At 49.8% G+C, this 17,488-nt stretch overlaps 1 protein-coding gene across 7 annotated transcripts in view; it reads left to right on the top strand.

Annotated features, from left to right (window-relative positions):
• Positions 1-17,488, top strand: part of Hlcs (holocarboxylase synthetase) — a 194,153-nt gene that overhangs the window by 26,015 nt on the left and 150,650 nt on the right. For 4 of the 7 annotated variants that reach the window (XM_076549257.1, XM_042259609.2, XM_042259610.2 and 1 more), the window contains 3 exons: positions 1,523-1,657; positions 15,608-15,770; positions 15,991-16,922. In XM_076549257.1, the coding sequence (XP_076405372.1) occupies positions 15,719-15,770; positions 15,991-16,922 (984 nt within the window). In that variant the 5' untranslated portion in view covers positions 1,523-1,657; positions 15,608-15,718. The remainder of the gene's footprint in view (positions 1-1,522; positions 1,658-15,607; positions 15,771-15,990; positions 16,923-17,488) is intronic. The other 3 variants (XM_076549258.1, XM_042259613.2, XM_042259612.2) reach the window with 2 other exon arrangements.

Genomic DNA, 17,488 nt, shown 5'->3' with positions numbered 1-17,488 from the left:
AAAAAGTGTAAAGGAACTACAGTGTGAATACCACTCAGGGGCCTCAGGTGTCCTAAGTATATAGACACTGCCTAGCCGTGACTAGCACCTCCTGGAACAAGACAGGTACGATGGACACTGCTGCTCCTCTTAGAACATCGGGGCTAAATTCTCTTAGACTGCTTGAGAGAGACCACAGAACTGGAGATAAGTGAGGGTGGATCTTCCCACTGGGGTGGTTTCTAAGCTGATTATTCAACACAAAACCTTTGCGGTTATATCGGAGTAGAAATTTTGACAAATAAGTTTTCCTAGACACCTTTGGACATTTTCATGACCCCTTTGGCCTGCTCACTACGCTAAACTGGTTACTTGGCTCTTACCTGCTTCCGAACCCCAAGTGGGGATCGCCTTGCGGATACCTGCCCGATGTCGCACCCCTGCTTTGCACAGGCAGCCCCCGTCTCTCAGCCTGGAGCTTTGCTCACACCTCACTGCGGTCTGTTTTATTCAGGGCTGTGGTTCTGAGAAGGTTCTTGCAGCCTTAGAGTCCTGCTTTCTCTGCTCTGGGTGTCCCGTCCCATTCCCCCTCCCTCCCCCCCCCCCCCCCCCCGCCTTTTTTGGAGACAGGGTTTCTCTGTGTAGCCCTGGGTGTCTTGGAACTCGGTCTGTAGACGAGGCTGGCCTCGAACTAAGAGATCCGCCTGCCTCTGCTTCCCGAGTGCTGGGATTAAAGGGGTAAGACACCCCCACTTGGCAGACTAAAACCTTCTAAATCAAATTACGATCCTCCTCCCAGAAATCTGAAAATAAGGGAACTGGAATTTCAAGGCTGACAGCTCACCTAAACAGGCTACCCGCACCTGAGGCTGGCCAGTCCCTGTATAAATTGACACGATCTTTGTGTCCTGTGTGGGTCATGTTTGAGTCCCTCTAGGTCTCCCATACCTGATCCGCGGCAAAAGCTGTGGAAATGGTTATTACACAGTGTAGTTTATGGATTAATGGTAAGAACAAAAGTGAGTTTATTTGTATAGAGGACAGTTGTTTTTTTGTCTGAACATGTGAGAAGGGCCAGCTACTCTGGTTGTTAACCAGTCATATAATCCGCTATTAAAAGCCCCACTGGGGTCCACATTTCCTCTAAAGCACGTTGGAAAGGCGCTTTCCTGGAGTCACTTAGTCTCTGGGTTTGGCGATTGAGTGACTTTGAGAAGTTGGCAGGCATGCGCTTCCAAGCCTCACCGTACACGCACTTTCCAGTGACTCCGAGCGCTCATACTTGTTAAGCTGTCAGAACGACCTGCATGGAACAGATATCCAGAGATTTTGAAATTCTTGTGAGCCAGACCAGGAACCATACAGCGGTTTAAACCCCCACGGTCTGACGCTTGGTTGGAGGGGTCTGCAGAAGTGTATTGGGTATATCTGTAGATCTTTCCTGAAGAAGCAGGGGGAGGGTATGTATGCCAGGCTGTGGAGGTAAGTGGCCATCGGGGCCTGGAATGACACTGAGTCCTCTTTTTCTTTTCTTTCTTTGTAGTCTATTGATGACTTGAACAAATGGGCCCTGTTTCTTGTCTCTCCCTTCATACTTGAGGCAGAGCACATAGCATTTGTGACAGAGAGCATCTGGGCACAAGGTGACAGTTTCCAGAAACCATCGTCTGCAGAAACAGTGAGTGCCATGTTCCACTGGTGGGACCTTAAGGGTGTGTCTTCGGCCACACCTGAGCGGGTTTTCTTTTTTTTTAAATTTTTATTGTTTTTTTAATGAATGTTCTTTCTTGGACTATGGGTGGCTTCCTTTATTTGGGGATATATTTGGTATATATATCAGTATATATAAAATATACTAGTAAAATTAGTGTCATCTGTTTCTTTGCTTGTGCATGTACGTGCATTTGTGTGTGTGTGTGTTTGTGTATTCGGGTGCATGTGGAGGCTGGGGACAACCTTAGGTATCTTCAGTTTCTGTCCACCTTGTGTTTGAGATGGTCTGGTACTGGGACCTGAGGCTGAGCAGTCTGCCGGTCTCCACCTTCCCCAAGTGTTTGAAGGAGCATCATCACTCTTGGTTTGGATTTTAACTTGGTGCTAGGGTTATACTCAGGTTCTTGTGTAGACATGGCGAGCAGGTAACCAATGAAGTCATTTCCCCAGTCCCTTTTTTTTTTTTTTACACTTTATATAGTTTTTTTTTTTTTTGTTTCCTTTTACAGTGACTGACTGACTGACTGACTGACTGATTGATTGATTGTGTGCATAGACGTGTGCATGTGAAGTTAGCACATGAAGTCCTGGTAGCCAAACCTGGTAACCTGGTTTGGTTACCAGGACTCGGGTCTCTTCTCCTGCCATGCTGGCTCCCGGGGATCCAACTCAGGTTGCTGGGATTGGCAGCAGGTGCCTCCACCCATCTCGAAATGTACTTAGGCAACAGTGGCCTGTGTTCTGTCCCAGGTGGTCTGGTCCATCCTGGTAATCTCTTCCTTATCTCGTCCTTTTCCTGGTACCCCAAAGGGCTGACTTCCATAATTGCCTCCTTCCTGGATGTCTTGGCTGGAGTTGACTGGAAATGCTTCAGACTCAGACACAGGTCCAAAACTTGTTTATCATCTGCTTGAGACACACACACACCTGCATGCACACACGCACGCACGCACGCACGCATGCACAGACGGACGGACAGACAGACAGACAAATGGACTCCTCTTCACCTCCTTCTCACTTCCATTAAGTTACAAGTTTGATCGACACAGCTCCTGGTGTCTCTGCTGTGCGTCTTCATTTTCACGGCTCCTCACCACGTCTCCTTGAGTCTTCTGTCTAAACTGGGAATCTGTCCTGTCTTGTCTTGTGGCCCTTTTTGGTTTTCCCCTCGATGGCCAGAGTTCTGGTCCGGAGCACACCCTGCTGGGACACTCTTGCTGAAGCTTTGGTGGCAGCCTGCCCATGAAGTGCAGTCCTGGTCCTTCAGGTGGCGGTCGGTTGACTCTCCCCAAGCCTGGGGGTCTCCTGGCTCTGACTGTGGCCAGCCAGGCTTGGCTTCCACTCTCACTTGTCCACTGTGTGCCTCTTGCCCGCCCTTGGTGGACCCTGCTGCTCACGCCTGAGTTTGTGGGACCCTTATCTTGTGGTGATCATCCACAAGACATTCTGCTGGGAGGAGAGAATAGAAAAGAGAGAGGTGAGACCAGGGGGCGCTTGAGCGGGGTGCAAGGCCTGGAGGGAGAACTGGGAATGGGGAGGACAGGAGAGGAGAGAGAGACTGGCTGGCTGCTGTGTGTGTGTGTGGTGGGGGTTGGCCAGCAGGCCCGAGAGCTGGCTGGTGTCCTGAGACTCCCGCATTCTCTCCAGAATGTTCTCGAAGCTTCGTTTGACCCTCTACAGTTGATGACAAGGGCAGTGCCATTGGTCAGGTCCGTGGAGGTGTTTCACACACGGCCCCCGATGCTTAGGGCCTCTTACCTCAGTTGTTGCTTTTGAAAGTGGAAGCCGAGTGGCAAAGCCACGGTGGCTGAGCGGCAGTGTTTTCACTGGTGCTCAGTACTCACATCCTTTCTGGTTGCCAGAGGAACAATGAATGGTTTTCATCTGTTGGTTTTTGAGTTTCTAAACAGGAAAAGGTTTTGTTAAACTGAGTCTAGTCAGCAGTACTTGTAGCTGACTGTCTGTGTTTGGTATCAGCAGACTAACTATTGAGACAATATCTTTTTGATGAACTTTCGAGACAGGGTTTCTCTGGATAGCTTTGGCTGTCATGGAACTCACAGAGATCCGCCTGCCTCTGCTTCCCAAGTGCTGGGACTAAAGGCGTGCACCACCACCGCCTGTCGGTATACTTACTTTTGAAAGAATTATTTTAAAAGCAAATGGCAAATGATCATTTAGTTAAGTCACATAAAATTGCTTATATGTACTTTATTATTATTTTTTTTTAATCTATGAAAAGCTTGTGTGATATGGTTGCCTATTCTTCTTTGGGTCTTTATTTTTAATTTTACCACATTTATTTATTTGTGTATATGCGTGTGTGCACATGCTGTAGCATGTATGAAGGTCAGAGGATAACTTGAGGGACTCAGTTCTCTCCTTCTACCAAGTGTCTCCCAGGAATCAAACTCAGGTCACCATATCCTGATTAGATTTTTGTCACCTTGACACAAGCTAGGGTCATCTGGGAAGAGAGAACCTCAAGTGAGAAAATTCCTCCATCAGATTTTCTGTAGGCAAGTCTGTAGGGTATTTTGAAGCAATTGCCTATATTGTTCTATTAATAAATAAATCTTGGGGGTCAGATATTGGAGTAAAACCTGATAGATCCCAAGAGCAGCGGGTCAGCTGACCCTGCCCCTCCACACTTCCAGACTGAAAAGGCCCGTGAATCTTTCTCAGCCCCTCTCTATTCCTTCCTGTGTCTCTCCATCCTAATCTGGGTCCGCCAAAAACTCTGCGGTTAATTCTGGCCCGCTGAAGGTTGACTCCGCCCTCTGATTCAAGGTTTAACTTCATTGGCAGCCTCGGGAGTGTCAGAGTGATCAAAACGTCCCAAACAGTATTTATTTCCTCGGTTGATGATTGATGTGGAAGGCCTTGCCCACTGTGGGTGGTACCACCCCTGAACAGGTGGCCTGGGTGCTACAAGAAAGCCGGCTGAACAGGCATGGGAAGCAAGCCAGTGAGTAGCGACCCTCCATGGCCTCTGCATCAGCTCCTGCTTCCGAGTCCCCGGGTTGAGTTCCTGCCTCGGCTTCCTCTGATGGTGGACTGTAAGCCAAGTCAACCCTTTCCTCCCCAGGCGGCTTTTGGGCTTTTGTTTATCACAGCACTAGAAACTCAATTAAGACCCCACGCTTGATGCCAAGTGCCTTCAACTTCCCAGCCACTCCTGGCCGTCCTTAGGGTTTTACCTTAACATTCTTTAAGTTTAGCAAACATTTGCAATCACCTTTAAAGGGATTTTTGAATGTATTTATCCTGTTTACAGTTGCAAGTATCTTTAAACATTATTTTAAAATACCAGCACGCAGCATTATCTCAATCAGTGTCACCCAACATCAAAGCCATAACATGCACCCCTGTGAGCGTCACATGGAGCCATCCATCTGCTGCGGCCCTTGGCTCCTCCTCTCTCCCTCCCTCCCAGATTCTTTTAAAACAATTACATTTTTTTGGGGGTGGGATATATATATATATATTTTGTGTGTGTGTGTGTGTGTATGTGTGTGCGTGTATGCACATATGTGTGCTCACCACCCTAGTTTTTGACACAGGGTCTCATCACTGAATTCAGGGGTTGCTCTTGGGTTAGGCTGTCTGGCCAGTAAGCTTGGAGGATCCACCTGTCTCTGCCCTCCTGCCCTGAGGTTATCACTGATGGCCACACCCAGCTTCTTAGGTGGGTGCTGGGGATCTGAACTCAGGTCTCCTGCTTGCACAGCAGTCAGCTTACGTGGTGAGCCAGCGCCCTGGCCCCTCTCCAGTTTCTTTTTAGGTATGAATTTCCCAAATGAACAAGCACCAGGTTTCTAAACACTTACATCCCTCTTCTACATTATTACACAAATGTGGAAATCAGAAGTCCTGTAAGATTTTAAGAGTTTTAAAACATTACAATAAAATATCAAATGTACACAGATTCTTTTGTAACACAGGGCTGCAGCTATTGTAACTGTTTTGTTTTTGGAGCTGGGGGATTGAACACAGGTCCCAGTGTCCCTAAGCAATTGTTCTACCATGGAACTACATCCTCAGCCCCTAACTGCTGTAGGTCCCCCACCATTGTTCCTCTGTGCAGCCTGGCTGTCCTGGAACTCACTCTGTAGACCGGCCTAGCCTCAAACTCAGAGATCCGTCTGCTTCTGTCTCCTTAGTGCTGAGATTGAAGGCATACACCACCACCACTGCTGTAGTTTTTAATTTTCTAAATCGTTACGTAATTGTATATCATCATGGGGTGGTGACACACTACCTCTTTAGCAACAAGGTTGCTGTACTGTGGGGGATATCAGCTAACAGAGAGACCCCCAGTGACTGAGGGGCTCCGGCAGACCGACAGTGGACTTCCCTTTCAGTGAGGTGTTACAGTTTTCCTTCTCTGCCGTCCAAGGCAGTTGTGAGACCAGCCTCCGGCTCCTGCTGTCCCCTGTCACTCTCTCGCCAACGGCACCCACATTGTAGCCTTCAGGATAAGGGAAGAGAGGAAGATGGCCAGCCTGGAGTTTAGACACACCGTCCCCTTGGCCCCTTAGCCGTGGGGAGGACAAGGACTCCAGTCCCTCACTAGACTCTGCAGGTTCGGCAAAGGCTCGGAGTTCTGTTACTGCAGGGGAAGAAGGTGCACTGGATGTGGGGATGCGTCCGCATTCTTAGAATTCCCGCCACGGCCACACCTCAGTTAGCTCTCTCAGGTACTGTCTGTGTAGACTGGCCTCAAGCTCGCAGAGATCCCCCTGCCTCTGCTGTCAGGTGACGGTGTCGGTTAAGTCAGTTCAGATGTGCCGTGAGAAGGGGAGATCTGGGTCAACGCTTTGGATCAGATGCCCATGGGACGGAAGGTCCACACCTTGGAACAGAGGCTGTGCAGTGTCCAACATCTTGTCCCTCCCTCTGCGTCCTCAGCCTTTCCTGCCTCCCATGGATACAAGGACCTGAGTGGAGGTTGCTGCGGCCCAGCAGATGGAAGGTCCCTGAAGCCAGCATGCTCTGGCTCCGTGGTAATTGTGGCATGCATGCGTGCGTGTGTGTGTGCGTGCGTGCGTGCATGCGTGCCTGCAATAGCTGTGCCTGAGCAGCCATCTGCTTGGAACCCGCGTTGTCTGTCTGTGTTTTTACGTAGACTACACGTGAGGCTCTTGGTCGTTTGAGGATGACATCACCTCAGATCCAGACATGGCGTGATTTGTGTCTGGTGCTTTTCTTGCTGCTGTGACCAGTACCTGGCAAGTAAGAACTCCAGGAAAGGAGGGCTTGTTTGGCTCACACCGTGAGGAGACTGTCACTGTCACAGCAGGGAAGGATGATGCCTGCAGGCGGGTCTGAGGCTGCGGTCTTAGCCGAGTGAAGCTGCTTCCTCAGCTCACGTCGTGGCGAGTCAGGACGCAGAGAGAGTGAAGAACGCCGGAATACACTGCCTTTTGCTTCTTGTTCAGTCAGCGTCCCTAGCCAATGGGACGGAGCCCCTCCTGGTTAGGGTGGGAATCTCCTCCTCAGTTGATAAGCCCTGGGTGTGTTTCAGAGAAGATGTTAAGTCCAGTCAAGTTGAGCATGAAGATTGACGGTCGCACTTGGTGACCCGCGGCTTTTCGTCTCTGGGTGTCACTCTTTTCTGTCCATGTCAGCACACGCAGGTCCCACTTGTCTGTCTTAGTGTGCCTTACAGGTTATGACCATCACAGAATAGGTCTGTAGGGGCTGGTGAGACGCTTCCGTGGTTAAAGAGCACTGGCTGCTCTTCCAGAGGACCCAGGTTCGATTCTCAGCATCTCCAACCATCTGTAGCTCCGGTCCCAGGAGGTTGGATACCCTCTTCTGGCCCCCGAGGGCACCAGGCATGCACCTGATATGCAGACATATGTGCAGGCAAAATACCCATATGCATTAAAAAAATTCTTTTAAAAAAGATAAAATATATGGGGTTTAAATCATGAGCATGTTTTACTATTTACTATGTGGCAGAATTGAATATTCTTTTCTTTTTTTTTTTTCAAGACAGGATTTCTCTATGTAGTTTTGGTGCCTGTCCTGGATCTCGCTCTGTAGACCAGGCTGGCCTGGAACTCACAGAGATCCGCCTGGCTCTGCCTCCCAAGTGCTGGGATTAAAGGCGTGCACCACCACTGCCCGGCGAATTGAATATTCTTAAGTGATATGGCAAACAGAACACTCTAACCTGTGGTTCTCAGCCTCCTTAGCGCTGCGACCCTTTGATACAGCTCCTCATGTTGTGGGGACCCTCAACCATAAGATGATTCCGTTGCTTCTTTATAAATGTAATTTTGCCACTGTTAGGAATCGTAATGTAAGTATCTGGTATGAGACCCCCATGGGGGTCGAGACCCACAGGTTGAGAATTGCTGTAGTCTAATTTAAAAAAAGGCCACATACGCTTTAATTGGGAATCGGAACTCTGCCTTGGATTCTAGCAGGAATGCGCGTCAGAGGCGCATTATAGAGAGAGAGGCAGGGAGGGTGGAAGAAAGGTCTGGGACAAGACCCGGCCCCCACAGACCCACCCCCAGTGACCCACAGTTTGGTCCTTACCTTCCAAACTTCCACAGTTCTCTAAGAAGTGCCCGCAGCTGAGGACCAAGGGTTCAGCGGGTGAGCCTGGGGAGGACGCTCCATGTCTGCACATGGTGGATCTGCCATGGTTCCCGGGCCACAGGTTCCGACTCCCTCCCGTGCTGTGTGTCCATCCTCTTCCGCCCCCGACCCCCCATCTGTTGCTGGAACCCATTGTTTGGCTTCCTTGCTGTTCATGGTCCTGAGATCCGATCTTGCTGTACAGCTGAGGCTGGCCTCACGCTGGCAGCTGTCCTCCTGCCTCAGCCTCCTTGTGCTGGAATTACAGGTGTGCACCAACCATGCCCAGCTTTTGTTTTGAGATGGGGGGAGGGGTCTCACCACCCAGCCCAGGCTGGCCTCAAACTGGCGTTTCTCCTCCTGCTTCCCCAGTGTGGGGATTCCATGCATTCGCCACCGTCCCCGCTAACTAGAACTTTTAGGAACCCGGCGCGTGTTTCGGATGAGTAGGAAGCCGACAAATGGCACATTGTAGAAATTAGCATAGTATCCAGTCGGGCGGCCGGGCAGCGTGTAGGGTTTCTGTGGAATCTCCGCTGCTTCACTCTCTGCTTCTGGGACCGTGGAGAATCCCTGCGTGTCGTCCTAAGTCCTGACACGGAGTTCAGGGCTTCCGTGATTGGATAAGTTCTGTCTGTGGTGTGTGGGAGGAAAGTCTGTGCCCACACCAGCCTCCGGTCCCTTAGCTTTGATCTTTGGGGCCAGACTTTGGCTTGGCCTCCCTTTTCTTCTCTGCCCTCTGTCTCCATCTCCCATCTCCCTGTGCAAGTTTGAAGTGTCCTGTTGGCTTCTGTTGACTGGAAGGTGACACCCCCACCCCACGCCCCGTGAAGTACGGGTGACAGTGGCTTCTCTTTGATCTGAAACCCCTGCATGCTCGAAGGAGTTTCCATGGTCTGTGGTTCACAGACCTTGTTCCTTAGAGAGAGGAAGTGCCTTTAGGTGAGGAGACGCTTGGGAAGCTTGATCGGGGTGTATTGTTCTGCGGCCTTCTGTTCTTGCCCTTCCTTTGTTCCCCGCATCTCTCTTCCTTCTGTGAGAATTTAATCAGCGGCTCCTTTTACCTGAAGTCAGCAGGTGCCACGGCAGCTCTGTTGGCTGAGCACTTCCTGGCTGGCAGGGGCTGACACCTGACACCTGCATGCCTGACACCTGCCATGCCGTTTGCCTCACTGGGGAATCTTCATCTGAAAAGCCCGCCCTTGCCTGGGCATTAGCACTTCTTCTAGTCTCCTTCCAAGACAGCCTTGCCGCATTCCCATGCCGGGCACCAGCACGGTGCTTGTCTATTGCATGCTTCAGCCGGTGTGCTAGCATCCAAGTGATCAGGGTTTTACGTGTTTTTATGTATTTTCTTCTTTCTCTCCTGTGTGTGTGTGGCATTCCTGAGTGTGTGTGTGTGTGTGTGTGTGTGTGTGTGTGTGTGTGTGTGTGTGTAATGCATTTGCCATTTAAAGACTATTTTTGAAGACAGGATCTCACTCTGTAGCTCTGATAGGCCTTGAACTCAGGGTAATCCTCCTGCCTCAGCTTCCTAAATATTAGGATTGTAGACATGAGCCATCATGTCCTAGTAAGAGGTCAATTTTGAAATATGGAATTCTACTGTACACTGTACATCTGGGAGGGACCTTCTGGATGAAGGCCATGTGTGGGTTCTGTGCGTGTGTGAGGGGGATGAAGGCTGGGCCTGAGCTCTGTGCGTGTGTGAGGGGGTGAAGCCCATGTGTGAGCTCTGTGAGTGTGTGAGGGGGTGAAGCCCATGTGTGAGCTCTGTGAGTGTGTGAGGGGGTGAAGGCCATGTGTGAGCTCTGTGCGTGTGTGAGGGGGTGAAGCCCATGTGTGAGCTCTGTGAGTGTGTGAGGGGGTGAAGCCCATGTGTGAGCTCTGTGAGTGTGTGAGGGGGTGAAGGCCATGTGTGAGCTCTGTGAGTGTGTGAGGGGGTGAAGGCCATGTGTGAGCTCTGTGAGTGTGTGAGGGGGTGAAGGCCATGTGTGAGCTCTGTGAGTGTGTGAGGGGGTGAAGCCCATGTGTGAGCTCTGTGAGTGTGTGGGGGGATGAAGCCCATGTGTGAGCTGTGTCTGGGAGACCAGAGAATCAGGTGATGAGGTGGAGGGAGGCCTGAGTTTATGTACAGGAAAATTCTTGGGTTTCTCTTTCTGCACATGTCTGTCAGTTACCGACCAGAGTCTTGTGTTTATGACTATTCCTCCAAGTCTTTTAACAGCGTCTGTTAACTTCTTCTTTTCCTCTCTGTTGTTTCTCTAAGGAAAAATTCAGTTCAATTTAAATTCTGAGACTACTAAGGTGTAGACGAATTTCTAAATGGCCTTATTAAATAAAAAACACGGAGCCAAATATAGGGGTGAAAGCCTTAGATCAGGGAAATAGGGAAAGCCACCAGCCAGCCTCACCTCACCAGCTCTGCAGCTAATTCGTAACCCGACAAGTTGGGCGCCAGATGTAGCATGAATCTTAAAAGGTCTTATTAATAAAAACAAACCTGGAGCCAGGTATTGGGGTGAATGCTGGAAGATCAGAGAGACAGAACAGGCCACAACTAACTTCACCTTGCCAACTTCTCAGCTGATCTTGTTTCCTCAGACTGGAGGCCTCTGAGTCCTTATCTGAATGGATCTCAGCTGAACTGTTGCTAAAAGCCTAAAAGCTTAAAAGCTTCCTGGTCCTCACGCCTTATATACTTTTCTACTTCCTGCCATCACTTCCTGGGATTAAAGGTGTGAGTCACCATGCCTGGCTGTTTCCAGTGTGGCTTTGAACTCACAGAGATCTGAATGGATCTCTGTCTTTAAGTGATAGGATTAAAGGTGTGTGTGCCACCATTTTCTGGCCTCTATGTCTGTCTAGTGGCTGTTCTGTTCTCTGACCCCAGATAAGTTTATTGGGGTGCATAATATATCAACTACACTAAGGAATAAAATCTCCTGTGGTAAGTTGAGTCCTGGAGGGCCAGGAACTATTGTAATATCTGACTCTCACTTTCTCCGCCTCCATGTTTGGTTTCCTGAGAAACCGCTCTGAGAACTTCACATTTTGGGATAATCAGAGCACCCATGTGCACCTGGCTCTTAGAGTCCCATCTAAGTCTCTCTGGTAGCTATCAAGTAGGCAGTCTTATCCCATCCATCGTATAGACAGGAAATCAGTTCAGAGACCAGAGATGCTCAGCTCAGTGAGCTGGAGACTACAGGGTTCAAGTCTAGCCTGTCACTCTTGAGTCTCTTCCTGACTGGGCTGTCCTGAAGAGTTCGGAACCAGCCAACTGCTTTACCATTTTCCTGAAAAGATTCGTGTGTGGGACTGGAGAGAAGGCTCTGTGTTGAACTCTTGATCTCTTTGGCATAGTACTGAAGTTGGGTTCCCAGCACCTACACAGGGCAGCTCTCAGTCATCTTGAAATGCAGCTCCACGGATATCTGACGCCCTCTTCTGGTGTCTGAAGGCAGCAGCGTGCATGTGTGCATGTACACACAGACACATATATAAAAATAAAATAAAGCCGGGCGGTGGTGGCACACACCTTTAATCCCAGCACTTGGGGGGCAGAGACAGGTGGATCTTTGCGAGTTTGAAGCCAGCCTGGGCTACAGAGTGAGTTCCAGGAAAGGCGCAAAGCTACATAGAGAGATCCTGTCTTGAAAAAACAAACAAAAAATAATAATAATAAAAAAATGAAAAAATAAATGTTTTAGAAAAGTTGCTGTGTACTTTACATGTCATAAGACTTCTCTTCTAATGTATACAGTTCAGTTAAGGAGTTCCTGATGTCGTCCCAGCACATTCTACAGTTCTCACCCTTCCCACCTCAGAAAGCAACTGTCCCTGCCAGCAGTCACCGTCCACTCATCCACTGCCATCACTAATCGACGTTCTCACTATGGAGAGTTCGCCTATTTTGCTACATTAGTAGGATCATTTATGACCTTGAGTTATTGGCATCTGTGCTGGCTAGTTTTTATGGAGTCATCTGAGAGGAGGGACCCTCAACTGAGGACATTTCTCCATAAGATCAGGCTGCAGGCAAGTCTGTCGGGCATTTTCTTAGTGATTGGTGGGGGAGGGCTAAGCCCATTGTGGGTGGTGCCATCCCTGGGCTGGTGGTCCTGGGTTTTATAAAAAGAAGGCTGAGCAAGCCATGGGGAGCAAGCTAGTAAGCAGCACCCCTCCATGGCCTCTGCATCAGCTCCTGCCTCCAGGGTCCTGCTCTGTTTGAGTTCCTGCCCTGACTGCCTTCCATGATGAGCAGTGATATGGAAGGGTCAGCCAAGTAAAGCCTCTCGTCCTCAGCTTGGTTTTGGTCGTGGTGTTTGGTCGCAGCAATGGAAATCCCGACGGAGACAATCATCTTTTAAGATATTCATGATTCACCCAATGTTGTAATGTATTAGTACTCAACTCTTTTTTTTTTTTTTTTTTTTTTGGTTTTTCGAGACAGGGTTTCTCTGTGTAGCTTTGCGCCTTTCCTGGAGCTCACTTGGTAGTCCAGGCTGGCCTGGAACTCACAGAGATCCGCCTGGCTCTGCCTCCCAAGTGCTGGGATTAAAGGCGTGCGCCACCACCACCCGGCCTCAACTCTTTTTTTAACGAGTGCTTCCCAGTCCATTTATGGATGTACGTTTTATTCAGTCATCTATTACAGGATATTTGGGTTATTTTTGGTTTAGGGGATTAGGTATAGTACTGTGAGCATTTATGCACAGGGTGAATGTGTACATGGCATTTATTCTTAATTCTCTTTGGTACATACTCAATTGGAATTGTTTGGTCATGTGATAACTCAATATTTAGCTTTTGAAGAACCCTCAGATTCTCTCCTGAAGATGAAGATGCTGAACCATTTTGTATCTCTGTCAGCAATTTGTTTCTGTCTCTCTCTCTCTCTCTGGAGCTGAGGACTGAACCCAAGACCTTGCTAGGCAAGTGCTCTACCACTGAGCTAAATCCCCAACCCCAGCAATCTGTTCTCATTCCAATTTCTTTTTTAAATTTTTACTTTATTACATTTATTCTCTGTGTGTGTGTACCTGTGTGTGAGTGTGTGTGAGTGTACAAATGTGCTGTGGAGCACACACAGGTGGGGGTCAGAGGTCATTGGTTCTCTCTGTCCACATGTTAGTCCTGGGGATTGAACTCAAATCATCAGGGTTGGTGGCAAGTGCCTTAACTGCTAAGCCCTCCTGCTGGCTCTGGATTTACAGTTCCCTCTTCCACCGCATTCTTGCCTGTATTCTGATGCTAGCCAGCTCTGGGGGTACAGAGGTGATCTTCCTTGTGGTTTGGTTTGCATTTACTTTGTTCCTTAGCCATTTGCATATTGTATTTTTTGAGAAAAAATGTATTCAAATTCCACTTTGTTCACTTTGAAAGTACATTGTTGACTTTCTCACCGTGGGTTGTAGGAGTTGGGTGTGTGATTTGCAAATATCCCCCGTCTCTGTGTGTTTCCTTTTCACTCTCTTGATAGTGTCCTTTGATGTGCAAAAAGCATTGGTAACTTCCCATTTATCTTTTTAAAAAATAATTTATTTTAACTTTATTTTATGTGCATTGATGTGAAGGTCCCCAGGAACTGGAGTTACAGACATTTGTGAGCGGCCATGTGGGTGTTGGGAATTGAACTCAGGACCTCTGGAAGAACAGCCAGTGCTCTTAACCACTGAGCCATCTCTCCAGCCTCTTTATTTTTTTTTTCTTAAGTTGCCTAGACTTCTAATGTCATATCTGAGAAACTGTCATTTGATCCTGGGTTCTGACAGTTTGCACTGATTTCTTCTTTCACGTTGAGGTCTTTGCCCAGTTTGGGTAATGGTCTGAGACAGGGGTCCATGTCAGTCTTCTGTGTTTGAATTCCTGGTTATTTTAGCAGTGTATTCTTTTTGTGATTTTCCAGTAGGAAATTTATTCTAAAATCTTATCCCTTCAACGTAGAAATTGGAATTCAGAATTCTGTACCTCTGACTTTACTCTGGACTTTAGCCTAAGCTTTACTCCTTTTATAAATTATTATTATTATCATTAAATATTGGCTTTATTACTTTTTTATGTGTGTGTGATTCAGACCAGAAGAGGGGTTGTACCCGCGGGTGCTGGGAACTGAACTCAGGTCCTTAGAAACAGGGGGCAGTGCCCCTGGGGTGACTCTCCAGCCCTCTGCAGCATTACACTCTAATCTCATTGCCACACAGACCTGAGGTGATGCCATCGTTTTCCTACTTTACAAAGAGGGCTTGAGAGGGACAGACTCTTGCACAGGGCCAGGGAGGCGTGAGTGGAGCTGGAGACTTCCGGAGTCCCTCCGGCTGAACTGGGCATCCTCAGAGACTGTGTGGGCTCCTTTGTGAAACTCTTTGGTAAAGAAGCCGGAGGGCGGTTTCCTCGCCTCACGTGTCTCGCGCCCTCTAGTGGTGGGATCGGGAACTGTCGGTGCTGACTCCGGTCACTGTGTTGGACAGTTTGCATTCCTGGAATGCAGCAGGAGGGCGCTGCCCTCTGGGAGTGGGGGGACTGATGTGCTCTCAGGGGGATCTTTGCAGCTGGCCCCTGGCTGGACTTGAACATGGCTGGTGGGCAGGTTTCCTTCTTACATTGCAGGGTGTTCAGGAGACCTGTCCTGTGCCCGTCACAAAAGGGCAGTTAGGTTTCATGTCCGCAGAATGTCCCTTTCTCCCCCAGTGCCCTAAAGCAGCTGAGACTTGGGTCACCTTCGTTTACTCCCAAGTCACACTTGTTTTTATTTTACTTTTTACATTTAATCTTACGTGTGTGGGTGTTTTACTCTCCTGTGTCTGTGCCCACGTGGTACTCATGGAGGCCACACGAAGGCAGTAGATTCCCTGGAATTGGAGTTACAGAGAGCTGTGCCACCACGTGAGTGCGGGGAACCGAACCCAGGCCCTCTGGAAAAGCAGCCAGTGCTCTTAACCATGGAACCACCTCCCAGTTCTCTTCTTTGATTTTTGAGGAAGTGGCTTATGTTGTCTTTGAACTTGAGACCCTCAGCCTCCTAGGTGCCCATTGTGTGAGAGGCCTGCATCACCACATCTGGCACCACATCTGGCACAAGTCCAGTTACATTAAATGACAGCTGTGGTTAGTGCTTTGTAATCGATCACATCGGGATGAGGATGCCTGAGCCCAGGCCTCTGCTCTTGATCAAAGGTGCTATCTGGTAACTTGCTGGATGCGGTCTGTCTGCCTGTAACATGGTGCCCAGGAGCCTGAGGGTAAAGTATTGTGTCTGGTCACTGTAGATGTGAAAAGTTCCAGCTTCTCTTTTCTCCCTCACCTGCTCTGTCCTCAGGTTGTAAAATGGTCGGACTGCTGTTTGCCGTTAGCATGCCGACCCGGGGATCCCTACCAATTAATTGCTAAAGCAAGCGTGGACGACTTCAGCAAGCTCGGGGTTGCGTTTATGGAGGAGAGGCTGCAGATGGACAATGGACTCATAGCCCAGAAGATTGTCTGTAAGTGACTTTAGGACGTGTTTGCATGGGGTGTCCCCGTGGTTCCTCCGAGGGCTGTCGTGACTTCCCAGCGCCGTGACTTAGTTTACTTTCCGTTTCAGCCGACAGGTTTGATCTCACCGTCACGCACGTGGGGTTGGGGCGGACAGGAGGCACGCTGTCGTCTGTGGGGTCTCTGGTCAGTAGAGTTGACTAATGATCTCTCCCACCCCTGCTCTAGCAGTTCACTTAAAGGACTCCGCGCTGAAGGACGTCAACGAGGCCTCCACCAAGCAAGTCCAAGCCCTGCCGCTGAACCCAGAACCTTCCCTCGAGGCCGAGCCTGTGCAGGGCGTCATGGAGCATGCTGGCCAAGGTGACGCGAGGGCTGGTGAAGGCCCTTCCCTTCGGAGGAGGGGCTGTGCCTCTGGGGGTGAGCCTGCCGCGGATGGCGACCCGGGGCAGAGCTCCGCTGAGCACCATCAGCTCCACCTGTCCAGCTGCCACGAGTGCTTGGAACTTGAGAACAGTACCATCGAGTCAGTGAGGTTTGCATCTGCAGAGGACATTCCAGAACTTCCCTATGATCACAGCAGCGGTGTGGAGGGTGCTGCCGACGAACTCTGCCCTGAAAGGGGAGGGAGGAGAGTCAACGTTTCGGGAAAGGCACCCAATATCTTGCTGTATGTGGGCCCCAGTTCCGAGGAAGCCCTAGGCCGGCTCCAGCAGGTGCGGTCTGTCCTGAGCGACTGTGTGGACACGGACAGCTATACTCTCTACCATCTGCTGGAAGACAGTGCCCTCAGGGACCCATGGCCAGACAACTGTCTGCTCTTGGTTATTGCCACCAGGGAACCCATCCCCGAAGACATACACCAGAAGTTCATGGCCTATCTCTCTCAGGGGGGGAAGGTGCTGGGCCTGTCTTCCTCTTTCACGTTTGGTGGATTTCAGGTGACAAGCAGGGACATGCTCCGGAACACAGCCCAGAACTTGGTTTTCTCAAAGGCTGATGGGAGTGAGGTACGGCTCAGTGTCCTGAGCAGCGGCTGTGTTTATGAGGAAGGCCTCACCCCAGGCAGACTCCAGGGCCACCTCGAGAATCCGGACAAGGACAGGATGATTGTGCACGTGCCTTTTGGAAGCCGAGGAGGGGAGGCCGTTCTCTGCCAGGTATGGGGGTGCTGTTGATGTGATGCTTTAGGGTGTTTGGTACAGAGTGTGCTCTTTAAGGCTTGACGCCGACAAGTCCAGCTGGACAGCAGCTCAGCAGTGAAGTGTGCGCCTTAAAATTGTGCATGAGGACCCGAGTCTGATTCCCCGGAACCCACAGGAAAGAGCCAGGCATGGTGGTGTGTGTCTGTAATCCACGTGCTGGGGAGGTGGAGGGAGGTGGATCCTGGGGCTTGGGGACATCCTATTCCTTCTGTGGTCGGTGGGTGGGCAGCACTGAGGGAAAGCAGCTGAGATCATCCTGAGACCTCCACCCTTAACCTTATGTGTTCTTGTGTACGTGCACAGACCCAGACACCACACACACAGACCCACACACACACACACACACACCACATACACACTACACACATACCACACACACACACACACACACAGACCCACACATACACACACACACACACACACACACACCACATACACACTACACACATACCACACACACACACACACCACACACACAGACACACACACACACACACACACACACACACACACACACACAC

Source organism: Peromyscus maniculatus, chromosome 12 (genome assembly GCF_049852395.1).
Source record: "Peromyscus maniculatus bairdii isolate BWxNUB_F1_BW_parent chromosome 12, HU_Pman_BW_mat_3.1, whole genome shotgun sequence".
Lineage (NCBI taxonomy): Eukaryota > Metazoa > Chordata > Mammalia > Rodentia > Cricetidae > Peromyscus > Peromyscus maniculatus.
The sequence above is the reverse complement of the archived record's forward strand: the minus strand, read 5'-3'. Positions and strand labels throughout refer to the sequence as shown.